Below are 23,352 nucleotides of genomic sequence, written 5' to 3'. Positions count from 1 at the left end.
GGGTAATAACATTTGGACTTTTATTCTCCATGTGTGCAACAAGTGCTCGTCCATTGATTTCTTCGCATTTGTTGCCATTATTGGCTGCAACGGCGAATATTTTCAGGGGTCAAACAGCATTTCCTGCTCTCTTTTCTTCATCGTTATATGGAAATGCTAAATAAAAAGTCAGCGTGAAGACTGCTTGTTAGTGTCAGAGCGGCAGCAGCATCCTAGTCATCCTTCTCCGGTTCCCACAGACATAGCATCAAACAGATTTGCATACCGTGTTTGCTCCGGCACGATACATTTGATGTCTCTTGCTTGTGTTGAACCCTTTTTTTTTTTTTGCAAACCGGAATCGGCGGCGCCTTGGCCTACTTTCCAAGCCATCGAGGAGCAAATAATCAGCCCGAGCCGAGGATTTGTCTGGCAGTCCCTCAAATCTGGGTGCGCGTGAGACACCCTTTTGCTGCGGGAGTCGGGTTCCGCTGAGCTGCTTTGAAGAGCGTGCGGACGCTGCTGGAGCTGAGCGGAGCCGTGGTGAGGCTGACGGCGCCATCTAGAGTCCGAACGCAGGCGGTTCAGGAGCACGAGCCGCAGGCCGCTCTCAGCACAGAAATGAGCATAATCCTTCAAACAAAACCGCATTTACAGCTGGCTCATGTTTGTTTACCTGAGTCCTTAAATATCATTCCTACAGTATTTACTGCATCGTTGTGTTTTTTCTCTTTGTGGCCTACTTCTAAGTGGATACAAGTTGTGTACTGACAGTTGCTAGTGTCAGAAAACCCTACTATTTGTTGTTCGGCGTGTGTGAAGGTTGTTGTTTTTCTTGTCTTGTAAACCCAGCACCCACCAATAACAGCAGAGAACCAAAGATCACCAGTAGCTTCAAAGCCGTTTGATGTGTAAAGTCTAATATTTCAATTTGACTTCTTCCTCTTGTTCGTTTTTCTCGCTTTGTGCTCCTCGCTGGGCTTCTATCGCAACCACTCAGAACATGTCAGTTACTCTTGATAATGTTCCTCAGTGATTGTTCTAATCGCCGTTTTCATCTCGCTTTAATTAAACCTTTTACTGAATGGAGACGCTGGCCATTATGCTCTCTATATTTCAGAGAGAATAGATTGGAACATGACTAATACCTCAACGCTGACCTTTCTCAATTCCTGCTTGATGGCGGGACCACCACAAGCAATTCCACCAACATATTTATCTCGTCCGTAGCGCAGCCCCGACTTAATCCTTATAGCCTTTTCATTAAGCCTTTAATTGAGCAGCGTGGCTCCCAGAGTAGCTCTATGTCAGATTCAGCTGGTGCACATTCATTTAAGGTAGTTAAACCCGTGTTAACCTCCAGGTAGTCGTCCATCATGCGCGATGTGTCTGTTTTATGATAAATAAAGATAACCTTTTACAGATAAAAAGGGCCCACTATAAAATTAACATTCTGTACAAAATGTACAGTTTCAATAAATGTATTAAAATACAAATAATTTATTTAAGACTATAAACAGTAATTTATTATGTCCTGAAATACTTGCATACAGATTAATTTAATTAATTTACTGTATTTTAGACTGAACTAAGAGTAATCAGATACTTATAATGTGTCTGTGTTCTAATAATGGGAACTGTTTACAGTGTATCAGACAAAGGTTTGTAAAGTGGACAGTAGGTGGCGCTGCTCCCTCAGCCTGTCTGTAAATGCCCTCAGCGATATCGGGGACAAAGGTCAAATAGCACAGCAGCATTGACCAAGGGAAGGTCAACACAGAAACATCTCCGGAGACTCTCTGGAGCGCCTGGTGCGACTACTTAGTGTGAGATTTGCCAGAGGAAGCGGCAGAAGTCCCACTTCCACCTCTGCAAAATGAAATCAGAAGCTCCTGGGATTTGGCTCTGACCTCCCTGGGCCTCACTGCTGCTGAGTGATTACTGAAACGTAAGAGGCTGGAAGGTGTTGGGTGGTGTGAGCCGCATCGGGCTGTGGAGCAGAGCTGCGCGAACGCCCGAAAGGAGGATTTAACGAGCGCACTGTTCACCAACTGTCTGTGTGACGGTTTCGTAGCGTCTGGTGGAGCAGACGGTGACACGCACCCAGAGGAAGGAGCGAGCTGAGCCTCCGCATCCATCAGCCCACCTTTACACAACGCGGCGTCATGAAGGCCGTCAGTCGTGTTTGTTTAGCGGACAGGAATTCCTCCGCGCCGCTTCAGACCTGCACGCTTTTTATTGGCTTGTGTGGGATTTGGGCAGGAAACCAGAGCTAATGCCCCCTCTCCCACTTCAAACGGATGCCAGGCACCCTTAAATGTCACGGGGTGGTTAGACAGTGGGGGGGGTGTCGAGGAGTGAGAAGCTGTGGCTTGCGGGGTGGAATCCTGCCGCTCCGCGCTCACCTTGGAGCTTATCAGTGCGTAGCTGGATGTAGCTGCAGCGAGGCCGCTAAGGCAAACCAGATGCAGCGCCGTGCCGATACGTGTCGGGTACGGCCCGGGTCAGGCCCAGGCGCCCTGGTTCTGTACGAGGAGCCCAAACTCGCTGCAGATGTGCCGCTGTACAGTAGAGTTCTGCAGTTCGTCCCTGTGACCGCTGAAAAGTCTCGAAGGCCTCGTGCTGTCGGTTCAGCTCCTCAACACAGTGTATTTCTTCTGGTCTTTGGATTGACAGCTTGCAGCCGTTTACAGCTGGAGCATCAAAGCCCTGGAGCGTGTGTGTGTGTGTGTGTGTGTGTGTGTGTGTGTGTGTGTGTGTGTGTGTGTGCTTGTGTGTGTGTGTGTGTGTGTGTGTTGGTCACTGGGAATCCCACAGGGTCTTTCTACTCCTGCCAGCGGCAGTGTTTATAGGATTTTGTCTCATTTTCTCCGGCGCTAATTTATTTCCATCAAGGCGGCCATGACACATTCTCTCCTCTGCCTTCTGTATCCGTGTGGCTCGACTTCGCTGCGCTTTGAGTCTCTCTCCCCCGTCTCTCTGCTCTGAATGGAAGAATGGAGCGAGTTGACCTCAGTCCCTTCTGTGTGATTATTTTGACAATGAGCATTGTGGTGATTGTCAGCTTCTCCCCGGCTCTTCCTGTCTCGCTGCCGCTACACCCTGCAGATGCGCCTTCTTTGATCACCGTCCTCTGCATTGTTGCACTTCCTGAGATGTGTCATTCTAGTTTATCTGTGTCAGTGGGTAAATGAACATGTTGTGGCTTGGTAAACCCGGGTTTCTCATGTACATGACTAAGTCAGTCAAATCTCCAGCTTTTCTGTATCACACTCCTCCCTCTTTGCGGCTGTGTTTGGCAACCAGAAAATACCATCTCTCTCATCATCTGGATTAGATGGAGCTCATTTGCCTTTGATTGAAAAACCATTAACACATAAATGTATTGGTGACTGACCTGCAACCTTTCTCAGAGGCTGACAGGCCAAACTGGTCTCATCACGTTTCCTCTCAGGCTCTTTGGACCCCAGGGGTCTGGGTCAGGGTTTGCTAGTGTTCGTGCTGCCTTTCTGTCAGACTTGCATGATCCACTGCCACTTAACGAGGGAGAACAAGGCTGAGAAATGAGGCATTTCCGGGCCCAAGGCTTTATTCCTACAGCACAGTGGATTACATTACAACATACAAAGGGGAGACGTGAGTCATTTTTTTTTGTAGAAATCTATGCTCTGAACACTAATCCAGACCATCTTAAAGTTTAATCTGCAAAGAGAAAGCTGGCAGACACCATACAAAGGATGTGCCTCTGCACCACATGTTTTCAAGTTCTTCATTTTAGGAAGGTGTAGGGAGAGTATGCAGAGTTAATACAATTCGAATAAATAATTCTCCACAGACTTATATATGAATTATACATTAGGCCAAGACAACGCTATAGGACAGGCTTATGTTTGTACTGTACTGTACTGTAGTAGCCTTCTTCATGAAAAACGAAAATTAAAAATCTACTAAAAAGGTTTATTGTTACAGAAAACATTAAATAAATAAATAAATAAAAACAACATTCACTTCACGCGGGGAGACATGTTAAAAGAACTAACTATTTCCTCCATCCTCATCAAATCTACAGTATGTGTGCTCTTCGTACTGTATAGTCAGATGGCCATCAACCTCCGCCGTGGAGGGGTTGCCATGGCGACTTGATCCTGTTCTTGGCAGGCTGTCTTCGCGGGACCAGGGTGGACCATGTGCTGCGGGAGCGGAGGCTGCTGCTGGGATAAGCCTGTGGGCGGGGGCTGGCGCAGGACCACGACTTGAGCACTGGGTCCCTGCAGCAGATGCTGAGTCAGCTCTTCCTGCGTCCAGTTGACCACCAGTGTCCCATTCACCTCCACCAGTCTGCAAGGTCACACACGGACGAGCGCAGAGGCGAAGAGTTGTCAGCGCACGACAAAATCACAGCCTTTTAACATGCATCATTAAAAATTCCCTTCATCCCCTTTTATTCATGGCTCCTGAGACGATACTGACGGGAAAATAGCAAACCTTTGTTTTGTTTCGTTAGCTGTGCGAAGAGCGTTGGCACGGATGCCGTGATGCGTGAACACACACACAGTGGGATTCAAAGACACTTTCCATCCTTCACGTCTGCCCCTGTGCCATCACGTACGCCTGCCTTCGGCTGGCAGGGTCATCAAAGACTGCTCGCTATCTAAGCGTGTAGTTTCCTAATGCAGCAATTGCTTAATTACACAAAGTTCTTTTATCTGCTTCTTTTCACTCTCTTCTGTATCCAAGTGTTGCAATAGAGTGTTTGCCTGCTTTGGGGCCAATGCCTTGTTGGTTTCCATAGCGACCAAGCATAGAAACAAGGAAACAAATGAGGCTGGAGTGGCAGAAACACTCAATCCTATCTTATTAACCCTAAAATATGAAGTTGCAGCCTCTTTATGTGCTTTTCCCGTGCGTTTGTACGGTACCTGTCGTCAACGCAGAGGTGGGAGTCGTCCACCTCCACCACCACCAGCCCCCCGCCTTCTCTGTAGCGGCACGTGAAGCCATAATGGCCGCCGGGCCGCCGCTTCTCCTGCACCACCAGCAGCATGGCCGGACGCCGGGGCGACACCAGCTGGCCGAGGCTGCAGACGGCCGGGCTCTTCTCCTGCAGCATCGATGCACAGGACACGTCATGAGAATGAGTCCAAAACGAAGCTGGATTAAGCGCTACATGCAGTGAGTGAGTGTAAAGGAAGCCTAGAAGCATTTAGGCGACCACAGCTATTCATTCTCCTGCCAAGAGCTACTAGACCGCTATCATGTTTGTGCCCAACATGAACTGTAAAGACAAAACAAGTAGCATTGAGAAGCTTAGTTGAAGAACTGAGACTTATTAATGTCATTTTCTGTTTTAAACATATGGCAACTTTTCAGTCTCATGAAACACGACACCAGTATCTAGTTTCCTGAGATACAAACGTGGCCTTATTTCTTGAAATGAGGAATACATAAAGGTTAGATCCCACTTCGTGGAAGGCCCCAGGAGGCAGGAGACCACCAAGATGTAATGATTAGCTTAGGAGGTGATCACGCCACAAGTAGCTTGCAGGGATCAGAGATGACGGGAGTCCGACCACTGAAATTCCAACGTTCCCTCATCCAGCCTCTTGGCACAGACCCCCCCCCATGAGTGGCGTGTGAATGCCTCGCAGCAATAGATGCCGCCTTGCCAGGGTCAAGGGTCAAAGCTAAGGCTTCTCTCTCTTCAGACAAGTGGCCAGACAGGATATAACCACGGAAACACCGCCAAAGCCCCTTGAGAAGAACACTTTTAATACACATCATTCTCCCTTTTAGTTTGCCTTGAAATTGGACGGACGCCAGGAGCCGAAGGAATTTTCTCTTCATATTCTTGTTTATCCGCCAAGAGCTGATCAAATCCTCCCCAACCCGAGCCAGACGCAGATATAATCAATGGATGTTCACTAATTTACCACCACGAAGGTCACTCAGGAGTTAAATTGTCGCTCAGAGGAAAGCTCAGCATACTGTAGTAGTGACCAGCAGTTTCTGAATCTGTGCTGTTGTTTTGAATGTGGACACCAGAACAGCAGAACATGAAGACGATCTGATGACACAGATCAAGTTCCTGGTTTTCTAGGGTTAATATCAACTCTATATCCAAAGGTCACGTAAAGTGTGGGCAAAACAGTAACTTTCCCAATTTCCTCTCTTTAATAGTTTGTCTGCGGTTTTTGAGTTGTCTAAGCTAAATTGCCTATTTTAAATAGTTTCCACCATTTGTTGTCCCTCCCTCCCTCCCTCTCTGTCTCTCCACCGCTTTATTGATGCTCTACAGTTGTTGCAGATCCCGGAGATTAGGCTGCTGCTGATGAAATATTTCCTTATTGTCTGTAATGCGGGGCAGCCTACAAGACCAAACACAGGGCGGTCTGCTCCTTATTAGAGCAGCGGCTCCATCAGTTCCCAGGCTGCTCCTCCGCTCTGACCTGCGTGTTAACTCTGATTAGGTCATATGATAAACATTAGCGCCGCTGCTGTTCCCACAAACTCAGCACCTAAAAAAGCGTGGCCTCGGGGCGGCAATGTGACACGGGGCACCTTTCAAAGCCCGAGCCGCGTGTGTCCTTTCATGGCACCTCGTTAGGGCTTCTCCGGCGGGATTAAAGAGCCACATTAAAAAGGAAGGTGGGCTCCTCCGGGGATGGATGGAGATAGTTTTACACACGCCGGCCCGCTTCTCCTCCGCACTCTCCCAGTGGCTTTTGTCACACACATTCCATTGTTGGTGTGGTCACAGGCTCTCAGATGTCGGCCCTAAACATTATTTCCCCCTAAAAAAAGCACATGTTCATCAAAAGGTCTGCGCTCGGCCTTCTATGCCCACTATCACCGCTAAATGCACAGCTTAATGACTCCAAGTCGCCTGAATGGAGCTTTGTGTTGTCAGTGAACACAGTGGTGTCAGGTAAAGACCTGCCCTGTCAGGAAGCCGCCGTCCGTCCTAGCGCTGGCCCAGTAAACCAACACATGGATGAACTCGCCGCGTCCGTGATCATCACAGCGTGTCTTTCATTAGCGGGGGAAAGATTCCCGTTGCACAAGTTGTTCTGATATAAACAAAGGCTGGAGGAAAACAACGTGATTTGAGAGTTTTTGCCTGATCAGGAGTTTAGTATCTCATACCACACATGCTTCTCACAATGAGTCGTGTTGTTTTGGTGCAAAGCTGGTTCTCGTTGTTTAATTTTAGCAATGAAAACATTCCCTGACTATGAGCATGCATCTTTCCCACATTGCTGTGACTTTACTGCCGATTTCCAGGCCTTGGGCGCGTGAGTCGAGCTCTGCAGCGGAGTGTGTCACGTAGTTGTACCTTCGCTGTGCTTTCGTCCAGAGCGCTCTGGAGCTGAGCCACCTGTCGGTTGAGATGCACCAGGGAGATTTCCTCCTTGAACACCTGGCAGTTCAACTTCATCTTTTCCAGGAGATGAACTTCCAGCTGGCTGAATGGCAAAAGAAGGACCGGCCTCAGAAGCTGTGTCTCATTCTCTTGGACAGCAGTCACACGCTCAACCACAGCGTATTTCTATTCAGACCCGTGTTCATTGTGTGATTCAGCTACGTAGAAGGCGGAAGGACTACTTCACCCGGCACCGTTCACCTACTTGGTCTTGTGAGCAGCCGATCTGCTGATGTGGTCTCGGAGGGTTCGCAGGCTCTGCTTCTTGTCGCTCACTCGGCTTTGGACCAACTCCAGCCTCCGCTGCAGCTCGTCAGCGCCGAGCTCGTCCGCGTTCACGTCTCCGTCCATGCTTTTCAGCTCTGAGCAAAACGCTACCAGGCTGAGGTGGAGCTCCTGGACCTGTGGGAGCACGGAGGAGATCTCACCTACATCCACAGTACCTGAATGGCGCAGTTTCTAGTACAGCTAGAGGTCCAGGTGTAGTTCAAGGGACGTAATGACCTGAAGGATGACGTTTTGGAGCGAGTCCACCTGTTGTTTCAACTCTCTGATCCTCTTTTCTTTATCTGACTGAAGGGTTGTGTCGCTGCTGCCATTTTCATTGGCGCTGTCGACGTCTGGACTCTTTGAAGAGTCAGGACTCGCTGGTTTCTCCTGTAGTGAAAAAGCAGGTTGTTTTGTGCCTGATCGCAGTAATGTTGTGTACAGGCTACAATAGTTGTGTACCAGTTTACACAGGAGCAGCTCCACTTGTGCGTTGTCTGATGCCGACGTCAGTAGACCCCCAACCTGCTGGTCCGGCATCAGTTCCTCCAATGAGCCTTCAAAGCAAAGCGTGGGGTGAGTGGATGCAGCGCGATGTGCAGCACGTGGAGTGTGTGTTGCTCACTGTGCTTTTCTCTCAGCGTGAACAGACACTTGTCCTCTGTCGCTCCCAGCATTTTGATACACGAGTCCATGATCTTTCCCACGGTCGTTTCCTTTGGGGTCCGGAGATGAACTATTCTCTCTGACGCTGCAGAACAACGGCACAGTCAGAAACCCCCAAACCTTGATATGAAGCCACATTCTTAGACATTATATGATTTTTCTCATTTAATTGTTTTAGTTGCTCACCCGTGACAGTGACCTCTATCAGCTGTGTGTTGCAGCTCTGGCTGTTGTTCCTATGGTAGAAAAACCAAGAGGTGACAATGGGAGTTGTGTATTTGTTCCACCTACGGTATTAATGACACTCTACCTCCTTCCCCTGTAAGCCCCATGATCATCTTTATAGACATATACACTGAATTCTTCCCTATGGGGCCATTCTGCATCAGTTCGACCTGCTCCCGGCCACAGACTCATGTTTCTGGGCATGTCCCTTCACGTTGTGTAAACTCCCTGCCCTCCTCTCACTTCTTGTGTATGTGTACAGTATGTGCGTGTGTGTGTTCCTTGTCTCAAACCCTCACCCATGCCCTGTATGCACGCGTGTAGCGATCGCTGTACCTGACTTTGAGGGAACGTCGGTTCAGACTCAGGCAGCTCACGTGAGGCGATGACCTGGACTTGCTCATGGACACCAGCGTGGCGGCGAAAGTCTCCACATGATTGGGGCCTAATGTTTCTGGTAAAAAAAGGATTAGCGGTCAGTTAGCCTCTGTGTTGACAGTGCCCCAATGGCACATGTGTTCCGTACCCAGCAGAGAGTCCAGTCTCTGGCTGGTGGTGCTGGGAGGGTGCAGCTCGGCATAAATGGCCGACAGTAACTGCTCTCTGTCTTCCAGCGTGGTGACGTGGAGGATGTCCAGAGTGTTGGCGTCGACTGATGCTATGTCTGCGCCGCACAGTTTGGCTTCTGGAGGAGAGACGACTGCTGTCAGGGCGAATAACGCAACTACAGTACGGCACTGTTTGCAATATTTCATCTTGCACACGCTGTCATGGTTGGTGGAGAAAAATGAACTACATTATACAAACGTGTTTATGCTGGCACGCGGATTTAAAATGATGCCGTGGTACATTCTGCTTGTCTTGTGTTACTTTTACTGTATCGGTGTTCAGAAACAGCTGTTTATTTGATTTGTGGTGAAGATAAATCACATTGGCAACGTATGTGTTGCGCAGCCGGAGGGCCGGGAGAGGAGACGCGCAGATGAACATGTTTTACCCCTGATGAAAGGGAGGCATCTCTCCAGTCCAATGCTGGTAAACCACCGGCAGAGTCCGTCGGTGCTCAGCTCCCTGAGAGGTTTGGTCGCGCGCTCGTCTGCGTCCTGGGAGGGGAGAGGTGAGCGTGAATCAGAAACCTCGCTTTGTGGGAGAGAAGACATCAAGACCAAACACGATTAAAGTCCACTTCATCCTCGTCTGTGTCCCTGACTTGCTCAAAGTAAGAACGAGTGCTTTGAGTCTCGGCGTTACAACATATTACAGCAAATGCGCTGGTTTGTGTGTGCGACTGCAGACAACAGTTTAAAACACAACGAGTTTACTTTGGTTGGGAAACTAAACAAAGGTTTCTCTGTAATTGTTGCCTTAGTCACAGATTCTCTGTTTGTTGTGTTCCTGGAAGGACAAAGTGGAGACTTTGGTTGATTAAGGTGTCTTAAGGATTTGACTCTCATAAGACGGATGAAAATAATTAATTAGATCATAATCCAGCAAACATACATAAAGCCATTGTTTTAGCCGTTTAAGTGTGAGGCTGCATTGAGGCGTGGCTGCTTTGGGTGCACACTGGCCACATGATTCACATGTAACCGATGGGAAAGCGGGAGAAAGAACAAAGCTGCCGGTAATGCTTGGAGACAACGATGAGCAATTTGCCTTGAAAACACACGTATCTCTAAGGACACAAGCAGCCTTGCTCGGCAAATCCTGGACACACAGACAAAAATCCTGGGACTATTTGCCGAGTCATTGCTTTGACAGATCAAGGGAGCTGGGAAATATAAACAGAGTGTGTTCTGTAATTGCAGCGGCTCTGGGCTGCGCGCTGATGCCACCCTGAAGGCCCCGCTTTGATGGTTAGCAGCGCTGTACCTTCTCAGGGAAGTTTCCATTCTGGTCCCGGGGCTGAGGCATGTACGACGCTGCATGAGAAGCACAGAGGAAGACGCGCCAATCTGAATCTGCGCTTCACTTCATAGTGCTTAATACTTAACGTAAGAAAACAGCACTCACCCACGGTTATGCGTCGTTGCCGCGGCGACCCCTCCTCCTGGCGCTGCGCCGTGGCCTGGGTTAATCCGTGGAATGTGGCGCTCCTGGTCAATGTTTCCCCAAGGAGGCTGGAGTGAGTTACGGGTGTCTGCCTCATAACACAGGTCTGTTATCATTACACTCGAATGCAGCCTCATCCCATCACAGAGCCCAACTAATGGACTCCTACCCTTCGGTGAGCAGAGGCCCGCGCGCTGGCAGCGGGATGGAGGCCGCGCACGTCAGTCGCCACCATGTCGGCGCACGGCCGGTCGCCGCCGCTCAGGTCGTCTGCAGAGAGCACAAGTCAGCAGATGCAGAGGAGCACGCGTCGGCCGCATTCTGAGGCTCCGTGATCTCGCGCTGCGGTAGAGGTCACGGAGGTCGTTGGCTCCGCAGCGGCTGCTGCTGATGCTGGATGATGCGCTTGGCAACGCGTCAGACTCACTAACGTCCATCTGGTCCACGACGACATACCGCTCTGACAACCAGCGTTCTTTTCCCACACTAATCGCATATTCTTACATATTTCAAATGTCACTTGGTCTGTGAGCAGATATGCTATTTTTTTTTACTATCAAAACAAGCAAGACAAATGAGGCTGAGAATACAGTGCGAGTGCGTGATACAGTATGTGTCGCAATGTGTTTTATATCTTGTCAAATTCAACCTCCAAGACTCCCCTCCAAATACTAATAGTCATCACAAATAGTTTACTCAACAAAAAACATTCCTCCTAATTTCTTAAGCACATGTTTTTCATTTCAGGGGCCTGTTTCTGAAAGGCTGGTTTGACATGGATGAGGGCTTAGATGGAGTCAGAATCAGATAAGACAGTGTAATTGGTTTATGTGTGTCAGCAGTGGAATCTCGTCTGGATCCTGGAGAGACAGTGGAGCAGAGGGGGTTGGAGGGGGGGGTCAGGGCAGCAGGCTGGCACTCTCTTCATCACCTGGATGACCCCTGGGAAACACAACCGTCCCGACTACGACGGTCAGAGGAACGTGCCCTCCTTTAGTCGACCTCAGACATAACAGTGGCTCTGAAACTGGGGCAAAATGGCTTCCAAGTTCTCGCTCGGTGACTTCTCTCCGCCGTGCACGGGCGAGGGGCACGCGAGATGGAGCCCTGTCTGAGAATGTAATGGGGGGTAGCAGCACACCCACCCTGCCACAGTGGTTCTCAGACTTCACACGGCCAGGAAAAGTCCAATCAAAACAAAGAAGGACAAGAGAACTCTGGGCAGGCTTAGGGACACGGGCTGCTGTTGCCTTAAAGGGAGAACGAAGCAGTAACGGAGAGACGGACATCATTCCCCGTCTGACTTGGCTCAGTCAGGATGACTCAAAGCATGGAGGTCTATGAAAATTAGCCTGCGAATGGCATCGCAGCGTGCACTTTATAAGAACAGCACATTTATATAAGCAGGAGGCGGTAGCAATGCTTATCTTTGGGCCATGCTTTGAAAGGAAAGTAATCTCTCCGACAGACGACGGAGGGATGAGAGCACGCTGAGTCACGGGAACCCAAAACCTGGGAACCGCCTGCCCAGCAATGCACTGGGAATACACACACAATGGCTAAAGAGGGATTCCAACAAAGGGGAACTTCTGCAGCTCCCAGAGGAGGCGTTCGAGGTACTGTTGCCATGTCACATAATGACTGCAATTTCATCTCAATGAGGACCAAGATCAAAAGAGAGGAAAAGAAAATGTCAGCTCAGCAGCTGGATGATGTGAACCGTCATCTGGTGCCATTTACCTCTCACCTAAAGTTTGTGTGAGCACAAATAATGAACATATTTAATGAATAGTGAGTTAATTTACCTTAAGAAAACTTACCCAAGTTGAGCTCAGTGAATGATAAAAGGTTTATTCCAGTGTTGAAGCTCTCTACGACACAGAAAGAAAAAGAAAGGCAGGTGTGTTAAAGTATTTAACACTGAAACGTGAAGACGTTTAAGTTTAGCTCATCAGTTAGCCTTCAGATGCTAACACACTGAAGCCAAATGACTCATCTGACACAGTAGGTCTTGTTTAAGCTACTGGTTTCCAGCATCCTACTGTGATGACTTAGGCGTGAGTCTAAACTCTTGGTGTTGGACTCACTTCTCTGCGGGTATTCGGGCAGAGGAGCCACCTGGTAGGAGCTACGTGGCACATCCCCTCTGTCCTCCTCACCCTCGTGCCCCGGGCCCCCTCCCGCCTCAGCACCACCGTCCGCTCCAGCATCGTTCCCGGCCTCTCTGCGTCCCTCCGTTGAGTCCTCTGCCTCCTCACTCTCCGTCTTTTCCCCATCGCTCTTCCGCTCAGTGGGAGCAGGGCTTCCATCGCTGCCAGATCTACGCGCCACACTCTCCTCTGAGTTATTAAAAAAGCGGTCGTTAACGACGTCGGAGGGGGTGGGAGGGATGAGATTAATGACAGGTGGTGTCAGCAGACTTTCAGCCTCCTCCTCCTCATCTTCACCATCTTCTCCACTGGTAGAAGTCGTGGCAGGTTCAGCCTGGAGCTGTAAAGGGAGTGAACCCAGAGGTCTGTGTTTCTTTTTCTCAGCTGTGTGGCAGGCGGACCCCGAGCCGGCTGAGCGGGCCGCGCTGGTCCTCCGGGTCAGGGGGTCCTCTTCAGACAGGACGAAGCTGCAGTTAACTATCCCCAGATCCTCCACAGTAATCTGGACGGCCTCCTTCTCACCTGATCCCCATCTATCCGCGCCGAGCTGCCGCGGGCCCCCGTTAATCCGCTTTTCCTGCCCCCGCAGAGGCTCCTTCGCCTCGCGGCACAAACACCGGCAGCGAAAGAGCCGGCGCGAAAGGCGCCGAGCGCTCCTCCACCACCACCGCCGCCGCCACGGGCGCGCGCAGGGCCTCTGCCCGTTAGCATCGTTAGCGTGCGCCATAGCGGGGGCTCCCGGGCAGCACGCACCCCTCACTGCGGCCGAAGGCCCGTCCTCAGGCCCATCGGGGAGAAGGGAAACGTCCGCACAGGCTGCAGCGGAGACGCTACAGAACAGAAACGCTCATCTGCGACATGTGTTGCTTAGGAGAGTGAACAAAGGGCGTTAATGAATGCTCTCAGGGTCAGGTGGACACTCAGCAGCTTTGATATGCTAAGCAGCATCATTGTGGACTCGAGGGGCCAGATACGCCAGGCATACATGCATGTGGACATGCATTACAATATATGGAAGGGATGCTAATAATAGGTGTGCATGTCCAATGGCTGTGTTTATGCATGGGGGCATGTGATTGTGTTATTATTATTATTATTACCTCCGTGTACAGGTTCTCTGTGGGTCACCTGTCATGAGCTCACAGCGTGAGCAGCATGTTTGGAAACAGGTGAGAATATGGGCCGACGGATGCGTTCTCAGTGCAGCCCCCATGGCGTCAGGTGACACTTCCTTCATTCCACAGGCCCGGTCCTGCCCCGCGCTACGCGGTGAGTCGCTGCGCATCAGATTAAGGCGCGCTGCCACGCCACCCACAGCGAGGGCTCGGGCGAAAAGATGATATCAACGGGTTTTTTCTCACGCCCATAACGTGACAGCGAGGCGATGGCAATAATTGCCCCTCCGGCGCTGCTGGTACTGTAACCTGCGTTATCTCGTCGTGGTGAAACCAAGCTGCTGCTGTTTGCTCCTGGAAACCTGACTTTACGTTTCCCACTTTCTTTCATTTCTGTTAGTCAGTCATTAGGAACTTAAGCCTCTTTCTTAAAGCTCCTCAGGTTATTGCAGCTGTCCGACGTCCTAGCTTCCAGTTCTAATGTATTGCATTACCCAGTTCACCGGCGTGATCAGTGAATGGAAGCTGACCGTACAAAATCACTGTAATTAGGCTTTTAACTTGCAGTAACTGTTCTCTAATTACACTAAACATTTTCCCGTAGGACATACTGGCAGCAAATATACACAAAATTAGATCATTGTGTTTTCCCTGAGCTTTTCAGGTAGAAAAGTTCCTGAAAGACTCTATTGCCAGGCACAAAGTACAGCACCTTGAGGCAATTTCAGTGGGAGGCCGGTTGACTATTGACAGACTTAGTGCATGGTTGAAGAGCCTTTGTAGTGGAGTGAAAAGTGCCTTTATGCCCATGTCACTCACGGACCCACATGACGGTTCCCACTGCGAGAGGAGCTGATACGGAGCGAGCAACCTGTCCTCGCAATTGGTGGCAGATGAGATGAGCTCATCGCGCTGACACGGCCGGTCTCAGAGGCCAGGACGCATGTTACAGTGCCTTTAGCGAGGTGAGGGGCACGCACATTAGAAAAGGAAACTCCCACTTAAAGACAGCTGCAAGCCATTTCTTGGAATCAAGAATTCAAGAGGACAAAACCGTAATCTATGTAAATTTGACGGTTCTGCGTTGTTGAGAACTAGTGTGAGGGTCTGTTGGTAATTATTGTGCATTGTTAAAAGGGAGAAACCAGGGGGCCAGTGGTGTAATGCTGGTCAGTGCCGCACGCTCAACATCGGGGGGCAGTAGAGAGCAGCTGCAAAACACCGACGGGACATAAACCAGAACCCACCACTTCCTAGAACGGCCTTCTTTGGTATTCACAAGTCTGGAGAAAGTTAAACCACACAAGTGCTTTTAATTCGCAGACCAGTGAGGCCAGCTTTCACGATATCTTCATCTGGCGTTCGCCAGAATATCAAGTTTTGCCCTAATCCTTCTTACATGATGTTTGAATATACACAGGCCTTAGGAGAGCAGAAAGATAGATGTAGGATCACTGTTCCGTCTGCTTCATGCGAGTCGTGTTTGATATGTCTGAACATTAGTGGCCTCAGCGCCCGCCTTATGAGAAATGATTTCCTTATGATGAACTTCGAGAGACAGTATAAGTGACAGAGCGGGCAGAGATGGATGCTCCACAGCTGCCACAGCCCGGGGCCGTCTGTGGGAGGCGTGGAGGAGGCAGACATGGAAACCCGCTGGTGTCCACTGTCGGGGTGACACTTTTTCAAACAGCTCCAGTTGTTTGTCTGTAAGTGCGGGTTCTCTTCTTCTGTGAGTTCCGTCACAGGATCTGAGCATGCTCCGTGTGCTTCTGCCTGCGGACGGCCCCCACACGGCTGCGCAGCCAACATCACCCCCCCCCCCCCAACTGGGAGGGCTTCACTCCGACGCCGACACCTCTCGCTCGGTCCCGGGACTCTGAGACTCATTGAACGCTTCCTGTGGTGTTTCTGTGGGCGAGCGCTGGGTCCGAGAGGAACCCGACCCTTTTGGGCCGAGCGCACACACACACACGCACTCATTAAACAAAAAGATAGACACAGAGGCTTTCTCTCCGCTCTAACTCACAGAAGAGGAGAGCGCTTCAACCTCTGTAATCACATTTACTGGGCAAGACATCAGCATGAGTCAGGAATGTCATTTCTCCCTGTGAAACCGGGACGAATGAAGACAACCTCCTTTGTGTTATTGTGGATTTTGAGCAGCCGCAGAGGGCCAAACAAGGCAGTGGCATTCTTAATGCAACAACAGGGGGAAGGGGGGGGGTCTGCCAAAATAAGCATGTTCAGCCGAGCATGTTGAGTCCTCGATTCAACAGATGAATCAACACATCGCGGAATCGGGTCCATTTTGCTTACGTGTGTCTTCCTGTTTGCGCTCGCCGCCACCGAACCTCTGGGAAGTGGAGCCAAGTGTGGCAAATATTTGCATATTTGTTTCCCCCCATGGCTGATACCTAAGAGCTTGAGAAGCGCAGTGGGGTGGTGGGGTTGGGTCGGGGGGTGGGAGTGGGAAGTGACCTTCAGAACTTCTGGCTTGAACTTTCGCCTCCAGCTTCGCTCCCGCCCTCCTCTCACCCGGCAGCCCTCCGCTCCCTAATCAATTACCGCGGCAGTCAGGAGACCACCAGTGATTAGCAGCAGCGACGCAGACATGGGGTGGGGGTGGGGGGGCTGGTGTCGGAGGTTGGGAGGGCGGCGCGTGGGGGAACGGGGAGGAAAGGGGGTCCCTGCAAACGGCTTTGATCAGAAAGCTGCCCGGAGAAATGCAAAAACGAGACCCCCTCGGTTTAAATGACCCTTGGATGGTTTTATTTATCTACGAGAATGAAAGACAACATCCTTTTGTGCTCCGTCTCCCAGACGGTCGCACACGAGCAGACAGCTGTAGATCCCAGAAAGCTGTTTACTCACACACATGCACAGTAGAAACCCACAGAGACTGTCAGGCTCTAAGACAACACAGAGACACCACACAAACCTTTTTTGTTGTTGTTGTTCAGGTCTTTGAAGCAGAAGGGAAATAATTTACAAGCGCTCTTTTTTTTTTTTTTTTTTTTTTTATGAGAACTCGCGCTGTTCCCACGCCCAGTGTGGCAGGGAAGCTTAACAAAATAATTTGTCTTAGATTGGCTGATTGGCTCGCTGGAATCTGAGTTTGCCTTTGACAGTGATGGAAGTTTAAATTGATGAAAGGACTCGACCGCCGCACCCACCCGCGGCTGCTTCCTCCTCACTTTCTGCCTTTTCCTTCCTTCCCTCTATCTCGGGCTCCAGATAAAAAGCAGCGCGAGCGGGTGGAAGGCGGTGGACGACGAGCCAGAGGGGGCGCAGCGGAGCTCCCTCCCGACGCGGCTTCCTCCGACTCTCCCCGCTCACAATTAATAGCATTACGAGCACCACCGGAAAGCTGCGACCAAACAGTCGTCTCCAACTTTCCCATGGGAAACCGGCTCGTGTGGATGCCAAGTAGCCATGGCAACGACGTGGTTATCTCTTGTCACTGATGTTCCCCTGTGGGAGACGCGCTGCTGAGATCTCCTTGTGGAAATCAAGCACAATCAAATTAGGTTTTATCTGTAATTTCAAAGCCAACAGGGACCATTATGATTCATCACTGAGCAATCGAGGCCGAACGATGACTCAGACGCTTTTGGAAACCAATCCGCGGTATTGTTTGCCGTGCCGGGTTTGTCTTTGTCATGGGATGTTTTTCACAGCCGCACAAGTCTGGTCAGTGTGATGTCCTCAGCCAGAGGCTCTGAGCCGCGTCAGGCAGGCGTTTCAAAGCTGCTGTCATGGGCATTTAGAAAAGGGCAGGCCAAGGACAAAAGCCTGCTATTGGCAACTAGTCCATGTGAAAGCCCTTTTGAGGGCTCCTAACGATGCCCGTGCCCTCATAGAAATCACTGCAAATTAATTTTAACATTCAGTGAAAAGGCAGATTAGTGCCGAGAGGAGGGCACAAAGGGTGTTAAATATGGCGAGCAGCATGCTGGACCACAGGCCAGGCCTGGGACGCATTACCCACAGCTGCCAACACTGACCTATTTTTGCCGAACCAGCTTAAAGATTTTTCAGGGACCGCTATTGTGCGAAGTCCGATCTGCATGATCCCCTTTGGGCACGGTGCACTTTGATTCCTTTCATAACGGCGGCGATGGGCTTTTAATGAGGTGTGGCAGGTGATTAGATGGTCCTTATTGATCTGGAGGGTTGGAGGCAGATGTTGCGAGGCACCAGCAGCTCTATAGAGGAGCCGAGCCGCAGCCCGGGCCTTTGTGGCGAGGACTTCAGCGATGGACGCGGCAGGAAAGTGATTTCAGATTCAATTACCTTTCGCTGGAGGCGGAAACGCAGAGCAGATGGCAACAATGGTCACGCGCTTCACTGTGATCAGCGCCGTCCGCGGACGTCTTTTCTTTGGGATAAATTCACCGTGGTCTCATTGAAGCGTCAGCACTAGGAGGTGAAGCTAGCCAACAGGTCAGTGGCATTGGCGACAGCACAGAGGCCCGAGCATCAGAATATTTTACCTAAACGCCTCCTGACACCCAACCCCATGCATAAAAGAGCCGCTTTGTGTCCCCGCATTTTGTCAGTTTGATTCCTGAGCGAAAAAGATTTTTTTGTGTCCTTTAACTTCCTTCGATCGCTTTTATTTGATGTCGGGCGAGTGCCGGCGTGGTCGGTTCATTCAGGTCGGCGTGTAGGTCAGTCAAGCGCCATCATCATCCTCCGTCATGCTGTGAATCGCGATCTGAAAGAATGTAAATATGACCTAAGCATTAAAGAGAGCCTGTGATTTTTCCTGAGGCTACTAATTTGTCGTTTATGAAGTTCACGAGAGAAATCTTCGGAGATAAAGTCTTGGCGGCTCGTCTGAGTTTTGTTTCTGGCTGCCACTATGGGAGCGAAGCGAGAGCCATATTTGTGTGACGACCACGTTTTGTAAAACAAATAAATCACCTCTATTTAGGGCCTCATAAATCAGATCTTCTGGAAAGTCTGTGACCCTTTAGAGGGAGCGCGCACCAAACTTCTAATTAGATTCATGCCATGGCTGAATGACAGGGGAATGTGTTTACTTTTTTGAAAATAGCCATGAATAAAACAAATGGGACCGGAGAGAAATGCTGAAACCGTCTCACTGACGAAGAACTAAAGACGGATCGGAGGCCAAGTTATCAGACCAGTTATCTTAAAGACCTTAAAGTGAGTTACGGTTATTTCTGAAACATCTATCTGACTGTGTTTAGTCCTACTGTAACTCTTTGGCACAGCTTGTTGAAGCTTTGAGTAATAAACGGTGGCTGAAATGTACTGCACACATCAGCCTGTGCAGCAGCAGCATGATTTGGACTGTGCATCAGTCACGACTGTCAACACTTGGTGAAGTATCTGCACTGTCGCATATTCATTAGTGGTGAAGGCTGCAGATGTCAGGACCTCAAAGATAAGGCTTTCTATACAGCAGAGGCCCCTCGTGCTCCATCGACACCTTATAGGCCGCGAAATCAGGAGTGATCGGCGCCTGGAAACGCTGTGGGATCAAACACGCCGTCACCTGTGAAAACTATCAGTGTTCACGCGTGTTGCCAGCATCTGAGAAACCAGTTCATATACCTATACCATGTACCTATATTATTGCGTTGACAGAAACGCGAACCCTCTCGACAGCTAAATTCAATTAAGGCAACACAGTAATTGCTCATTTCCTGCGGTGAATAGCCTTTGCAGAAACCACGAGCCGATTGGTCGTCTCTCGATAATCAGGATTTCACGTCGTGGACGTGAAATACCGTCAGCACAGGCGACCGGAAAACTGTTGGATCCACAATTTGTCGGAAACACTCTCTTGCCACTTTATTAGGAACACCTATAAAGTATGATTCAGTTCAAAACAGCAACTCTTTCATTATCTTCGAATTTACCACATTATTTTAAAAGCGTCTGAAAATGTGATGAAGCTCTCGGTAGAAGCAGCAGGTAGAGCCGGTAGTGCTGACATCCACATCCCTCCTCGGACGAGAGCTGGCGACAGTTTAGGCGCAGGACAGTCTCTTTCACAAAACCACCTCCCCAGCAGTTCCCTTGCCTCATCCCAGGCCCGGCTGGAATGCGGGGGAATCTGATGGCACACAGGAAGCCCTTATTGTACTGGGGCAGAGATCCTGGAGCCAGACAGCATACAGGAGCGATGTCATCCCTGGCCGGAGCCATGCATATCTTTGTGCTCGCTCACAATGTAACAAAGACGTAAATAAACACTGTCACCGCCACCAGTCACCAACTGTCATTCCAATTAGGCAGGGAGGTGATCGAAAGGCACAGCCCGTGTTTTTCCCAGCCGCTCCGTTACCTCTGACCCCTGCAGCTCGTGCCCGAGGTGATTTTCTTTATTAGTCCATGGGGGTCTGTATTTATCCCCGAAGCCATCGGTAGCTGGCTGAAATCTGCAGAGTCAACAATCTGCCTTCCTGGCTGTTAGCTGCATTAGCACACTGAAGCCCCCACAGCGCTTCCACTCCCACTCCCCAAACATCCTCCCAGATAACATCTCTGTCCCGTCGGTTCACGAGCCCCAAGCCGGACCTCTGCACACGGAGATGAAGGCAGGCTTTCTAGGAACCCTTTACATTCACATACAGTGCTGTATGTGGCACCAAGCAGAAGGTTTAGCGTTTGGGAAGGGGACAAAACTCCCCCGACAGCTTGTTATAAACTTATCGACTGTATTAATGGCTCGGGCCTTTTATGGCTTCTGATTGATTTTCTGAGCTTAGAATAAAAGTTATGAAAAAAGCATAACTCGAGGCCATATTCTCTCACAGTTTCAGTTTAAATAAATATTCTGCAGATATAGGTCCCCCGACACGCGAATGCTGTAACGTTAGAGTTCTTGCCTTTCTAAACCCTCAGTTGCAGCGGGAACTCAAGCAAAGACGCTAACAGAGCTGTGACCCAATGATACATTTTCCAGGAAGCCAAGCCTTTGGGATTGAAACAGTAAATGTTTTGTTACTGACAATAAATCACGACATTGTTTAATTAGCATCCTCCAAATTCTCATTCATTGCGGTGTGCCTCTGAGATGTTTCCTTCTTTGGCTTTTACTTGCATATTTCTTAAGATATTCCACCCATCAATTTTGCCACAAATTTAGACGCAAAGGGTAATTACGCAGGAGGAAAATCTGGCGAGGAATAAAATGGGCCGTTGTGACAATCCTCCCGGGGGATTTACATCCCTACCAGATAAAGAGCGAGCCGTTCGCTTATCATTTGCCATTTTCTCATTACACGTTTTTTTTTTTTTCTTTTGCTATAAAACGAAACTGAGGATAAAATTACAACTGCTGCTGCGGATAAAACAGACAGATACGATCTGTCAGCGAAACAAATGCGGCCTTATCGAACTGCTCCCCGCTCACAATGCTTGAAATACCTCCACTCTCCTGCAGCCACCAGCTTCACCTGAACCTAATCTCTCCGGGGCATCTTAGCTATACAAAACCCTGTCAGCCTGAGTAAGACGATGCCTTGTCGGTGGTGGTCTCCATGGACCCGCGGGGACAATGGATCAAATACAGACCAAGTGGCTTTGAACTATTGTTGTGAGTCTCTTCCCTCTATCGCTCATGCCCGCCGCGGCCCCTCCGCTCCTCCTCCGCTGATACTTCATTCACTGTTCCACCCAGTGAAAGTGCCTCGGTCTGGTGCAGGGGTGGGTCCGTCTCCTCCACCTATGAGCCACATTAAGTAGCAGCGTCCATGAGCACGCGGGGATCCGGCAGCCCCGGTACCGGCTCCTCGCTAGTGTTTTTAATCTGATAAAGCTCGGGGTTCCCCCACATCCATCTGACTGCAGCACCGTGAAACGAGCGCAGTGAGGGAACGCGTGGGCGCGAAGGTAGATCACGTTCACTTCAGAGGAAAAAGACGGGTGCGGTGGGATGACATGTTTTCCAAATGATTATCAATCACTGTGACTGTGAAGTTGAAATCCTGTACGTCGGACATTTTTTGCATTCATGCATTCAGTTGTTCGAGCTCTTTCTCACTCTTGGAATATGAGGCAATCAGTCAGCCGCGCAGCGCTGCTTGGCAAATGTATGTGTGTCTAATATTTAATATTTAACAATGAAAAACCTGTAACTGTTTGGTCATAAAACTTTCATTGTGTGTTTTCAACGTTTCAGAAATCAGCCGAAAAGCGACTCCAGGAGCTCGTCGGCGCTGCCAGCTTTTATAAATAACACATTCAAACGGCTGCAGAAATCTTTGAAGTTTCCAAATGTATAAAAAAAAAAAACAGGCCCGACTTGCGCAAGTGGGATCCAGAGGAATCTGATCCTCCAATATCAATCTCTGCCTGCATGATAAAGGCGCTGATGACAGAGGAGTTGATCACTGGCCTAGGGTGGGGTCCGCGCATATTTGTCTGCCGTTTTACAGTAAACGCTGCTGTCTCCACCCAAAGGCAAACCACTCCGCAGACTTGTCTCCCGTCCCGAGCTGTCTGCAAACATCACGTCTGACACGCCGCACACACGGCATTTACCTTTACTCCATCCAGCGTTTCCACAAGACAAGACCACAAGGAGCCTCGGCTAATGGGAAAAGCTCGGCGGAAGGGAGGGGGCCGATCGCGCTCGCTGGCAGAGGCCGCTCACGATACGGGCCGGTCGCCTCCTGCCAGCTGGCACCGGCGCTCTGGTGAAACCGTGCCTGGTGGTTAATGGATCATAAAGGTTCGCTGGGAGCTGCTTCACAGCTCGACTTGATTTCCCGATGTAACACAAGCTCATTAGTGAGAGGACTGTGTGTAAGCAAGCCTGCAGAAACACACACTTCCAGCGCTGCAGCGACGAGGACGGACGGAGCTCATCATCACGATCCCTGTGCCCTTATTGGCAGTTTCCCTCAACTGCTTCATGTTAAACAGCAGGAGCAATTTCCTCACCGTGCAGCGCAGCGAAATAATCCTTTAGGATGTGAATCATGCCAGCTTTTGTATCTCGATAAATAGAAGTGCACTGCTGCACCTCCGCAGAACAGTGGCTGCTTTGTTTCGCCTCCTTTTCTCACAGCATGAGCCCCAGCGGCTCCTCGTGTCCAAACTGCATCCCAAGCTGAGCCCGCGAAGGGGACGACCCGCTCTTACCTTCACGTGCACAAATCCCCGGGTCGCCATCGTCCCGCGAGTGCGCCGTTAAGCTGCGGACGCCATTGTCTGCTCGCTTTCTGCGTTTGAGGCCAAGTGACAGGCTGCAGATAGGTCTGGCACGAGGAGCAGCCTGGCGGGCTGACAGAGGGGGGATTAAACAGCATTAAGACAGCCCAGATGCAGGTCCGCGCGCACATTTGCTAACGCGATCCGCGGCGCTGGAGGATAAACAGTGATCAAAACCATTATCTCATCACTCATCCTCCCGCGGCACCGTGGGAGCGTTTGCACGTTTTGCCGCGTGGAAATGAAGGTAGGTGGATGTTCGCTACTGTACTGCAGCTACTGC

General features: G+C 50.1%; 1 protein-coding gene and 1 long non-coding RNA gene across 5 annotated transcripts in view; one reads left to right on the top strand and one right to left on the bottom strand.

Moving 5' to 3' along the window:
• The window catches only part of LOC114870591 (uncharacterized), an 89,397-nt gene that overhangs the window by 63,220 nt on the left and 2,825 nt on the right, over positions 1–23,352 (top strand). The window contains exons 4-5 of one of the 2 annotated variants that reach the window (XR_008692530.1): positions 9,172–9,286; positions 9,512–9,651. The exons of the other annotated variant lie outside the window; for it this stretch is intronic. This is a non-coding gene — a long non-coding RNA (uncharacterized LOC114870591). Of the gene's footprint in view, positions 1–9,171; positions 9,287–9,511; positions 9,652–23,352 lie in introns of those variants that run through there. 2 annotated transcript variants of the gene reach the window in all.
• LOC114870526 (uncharacterized) lies at positions 3,525–23,345 on the bottom strand. 3 transcript variants are annotated; one of them, XM_055502318.1, is made up of 17 exons: positions 23,001–23,345; positions 18,171–18,594; positions 12,430–12,480; positions 10,779–10,879; positions 10,571–10,697; positions 10,430–10,479; positions 9,555–9,660; positions 9,084–9,242; positions 8,894–9,011; positions 8,519–8,568; positions 8,292–8,417; positions 8,129–8,223; positions 7,904–8,056; positions 7,605–7,801; positions 7,313–7,442; positions 4,899–5,080; positions 3,526–4,317 (listed from the first exon to the last, which is right to left on the bottom strand). In XM_055502318.1, the coding sequence occupies exons 4-17, from the start codon at positions 10,842–10,844 to the stop codon at positions 4,074–4,076; spliced, it is 1,803 nt and encodes a 600-aa protein (XP_055358293.1). In that variant the 5' UTR covers positions 10,845–10,879; positions 12,430–12,480; positions 18,171–18,594; positions 23,001–23,345; the 3' UTR covers positions 3,526–4,073. The 3 variants fall into 3 exon arrangements, with proteins under 3 accessions (XP_055358292.1, XP_055358293.1, XP_029031145.1); XM_055502317.1 differs by lacking the exons at positions 18,171–18,594; positions 23,001–23,345 and adding an exon at positions 12,697–16,319 and having other exon boundaries at positions 3,525–4,317; XM_029175312.3 differs by lacking the exon at positions 18,171–18,594.

Source organism: Betta splendens, chromosome 15 (genome assembly GCF_900634795.4).
Source record: "Betta splendens chromosome 15, fBetSpl5.4, whole genome shotgun sequence".
NCBI lineage: Eukaryota > Metazoa > Chordata > Actinopteri > Anabantiformes > Osphronemidae > Betta > Betta splendens.
This window is presented reverse-complemented; position numbering and strand designations above follow the sequence as displayed.

Excerpts from the sequence above, each read along its gene's own strand:
- LOC114870526 (XM_055502317.1), bottom strand. The coding sequence starts at position 13,486 with ATGGCGCACGCTAACGATGCTAACGGGCAGAGGCCCTGCGCGCGCCCG. Across the intron at positions 9,661-10,429 it reads ATGGAAACTTCCCTGAGAAG|GACGCAGACGAGCGCGCGAC; the intron begins GTACAGCGCTGC and ends CTCCCCTCCCAG. Across the intron at positions 8,224-8,291 it reads CACGCTGAGAGAAAAGCACA|GCTCATTGGAGGAACTGATG; the intron begins GTGAGCAACACA and ends TTTGCTTTGAAG.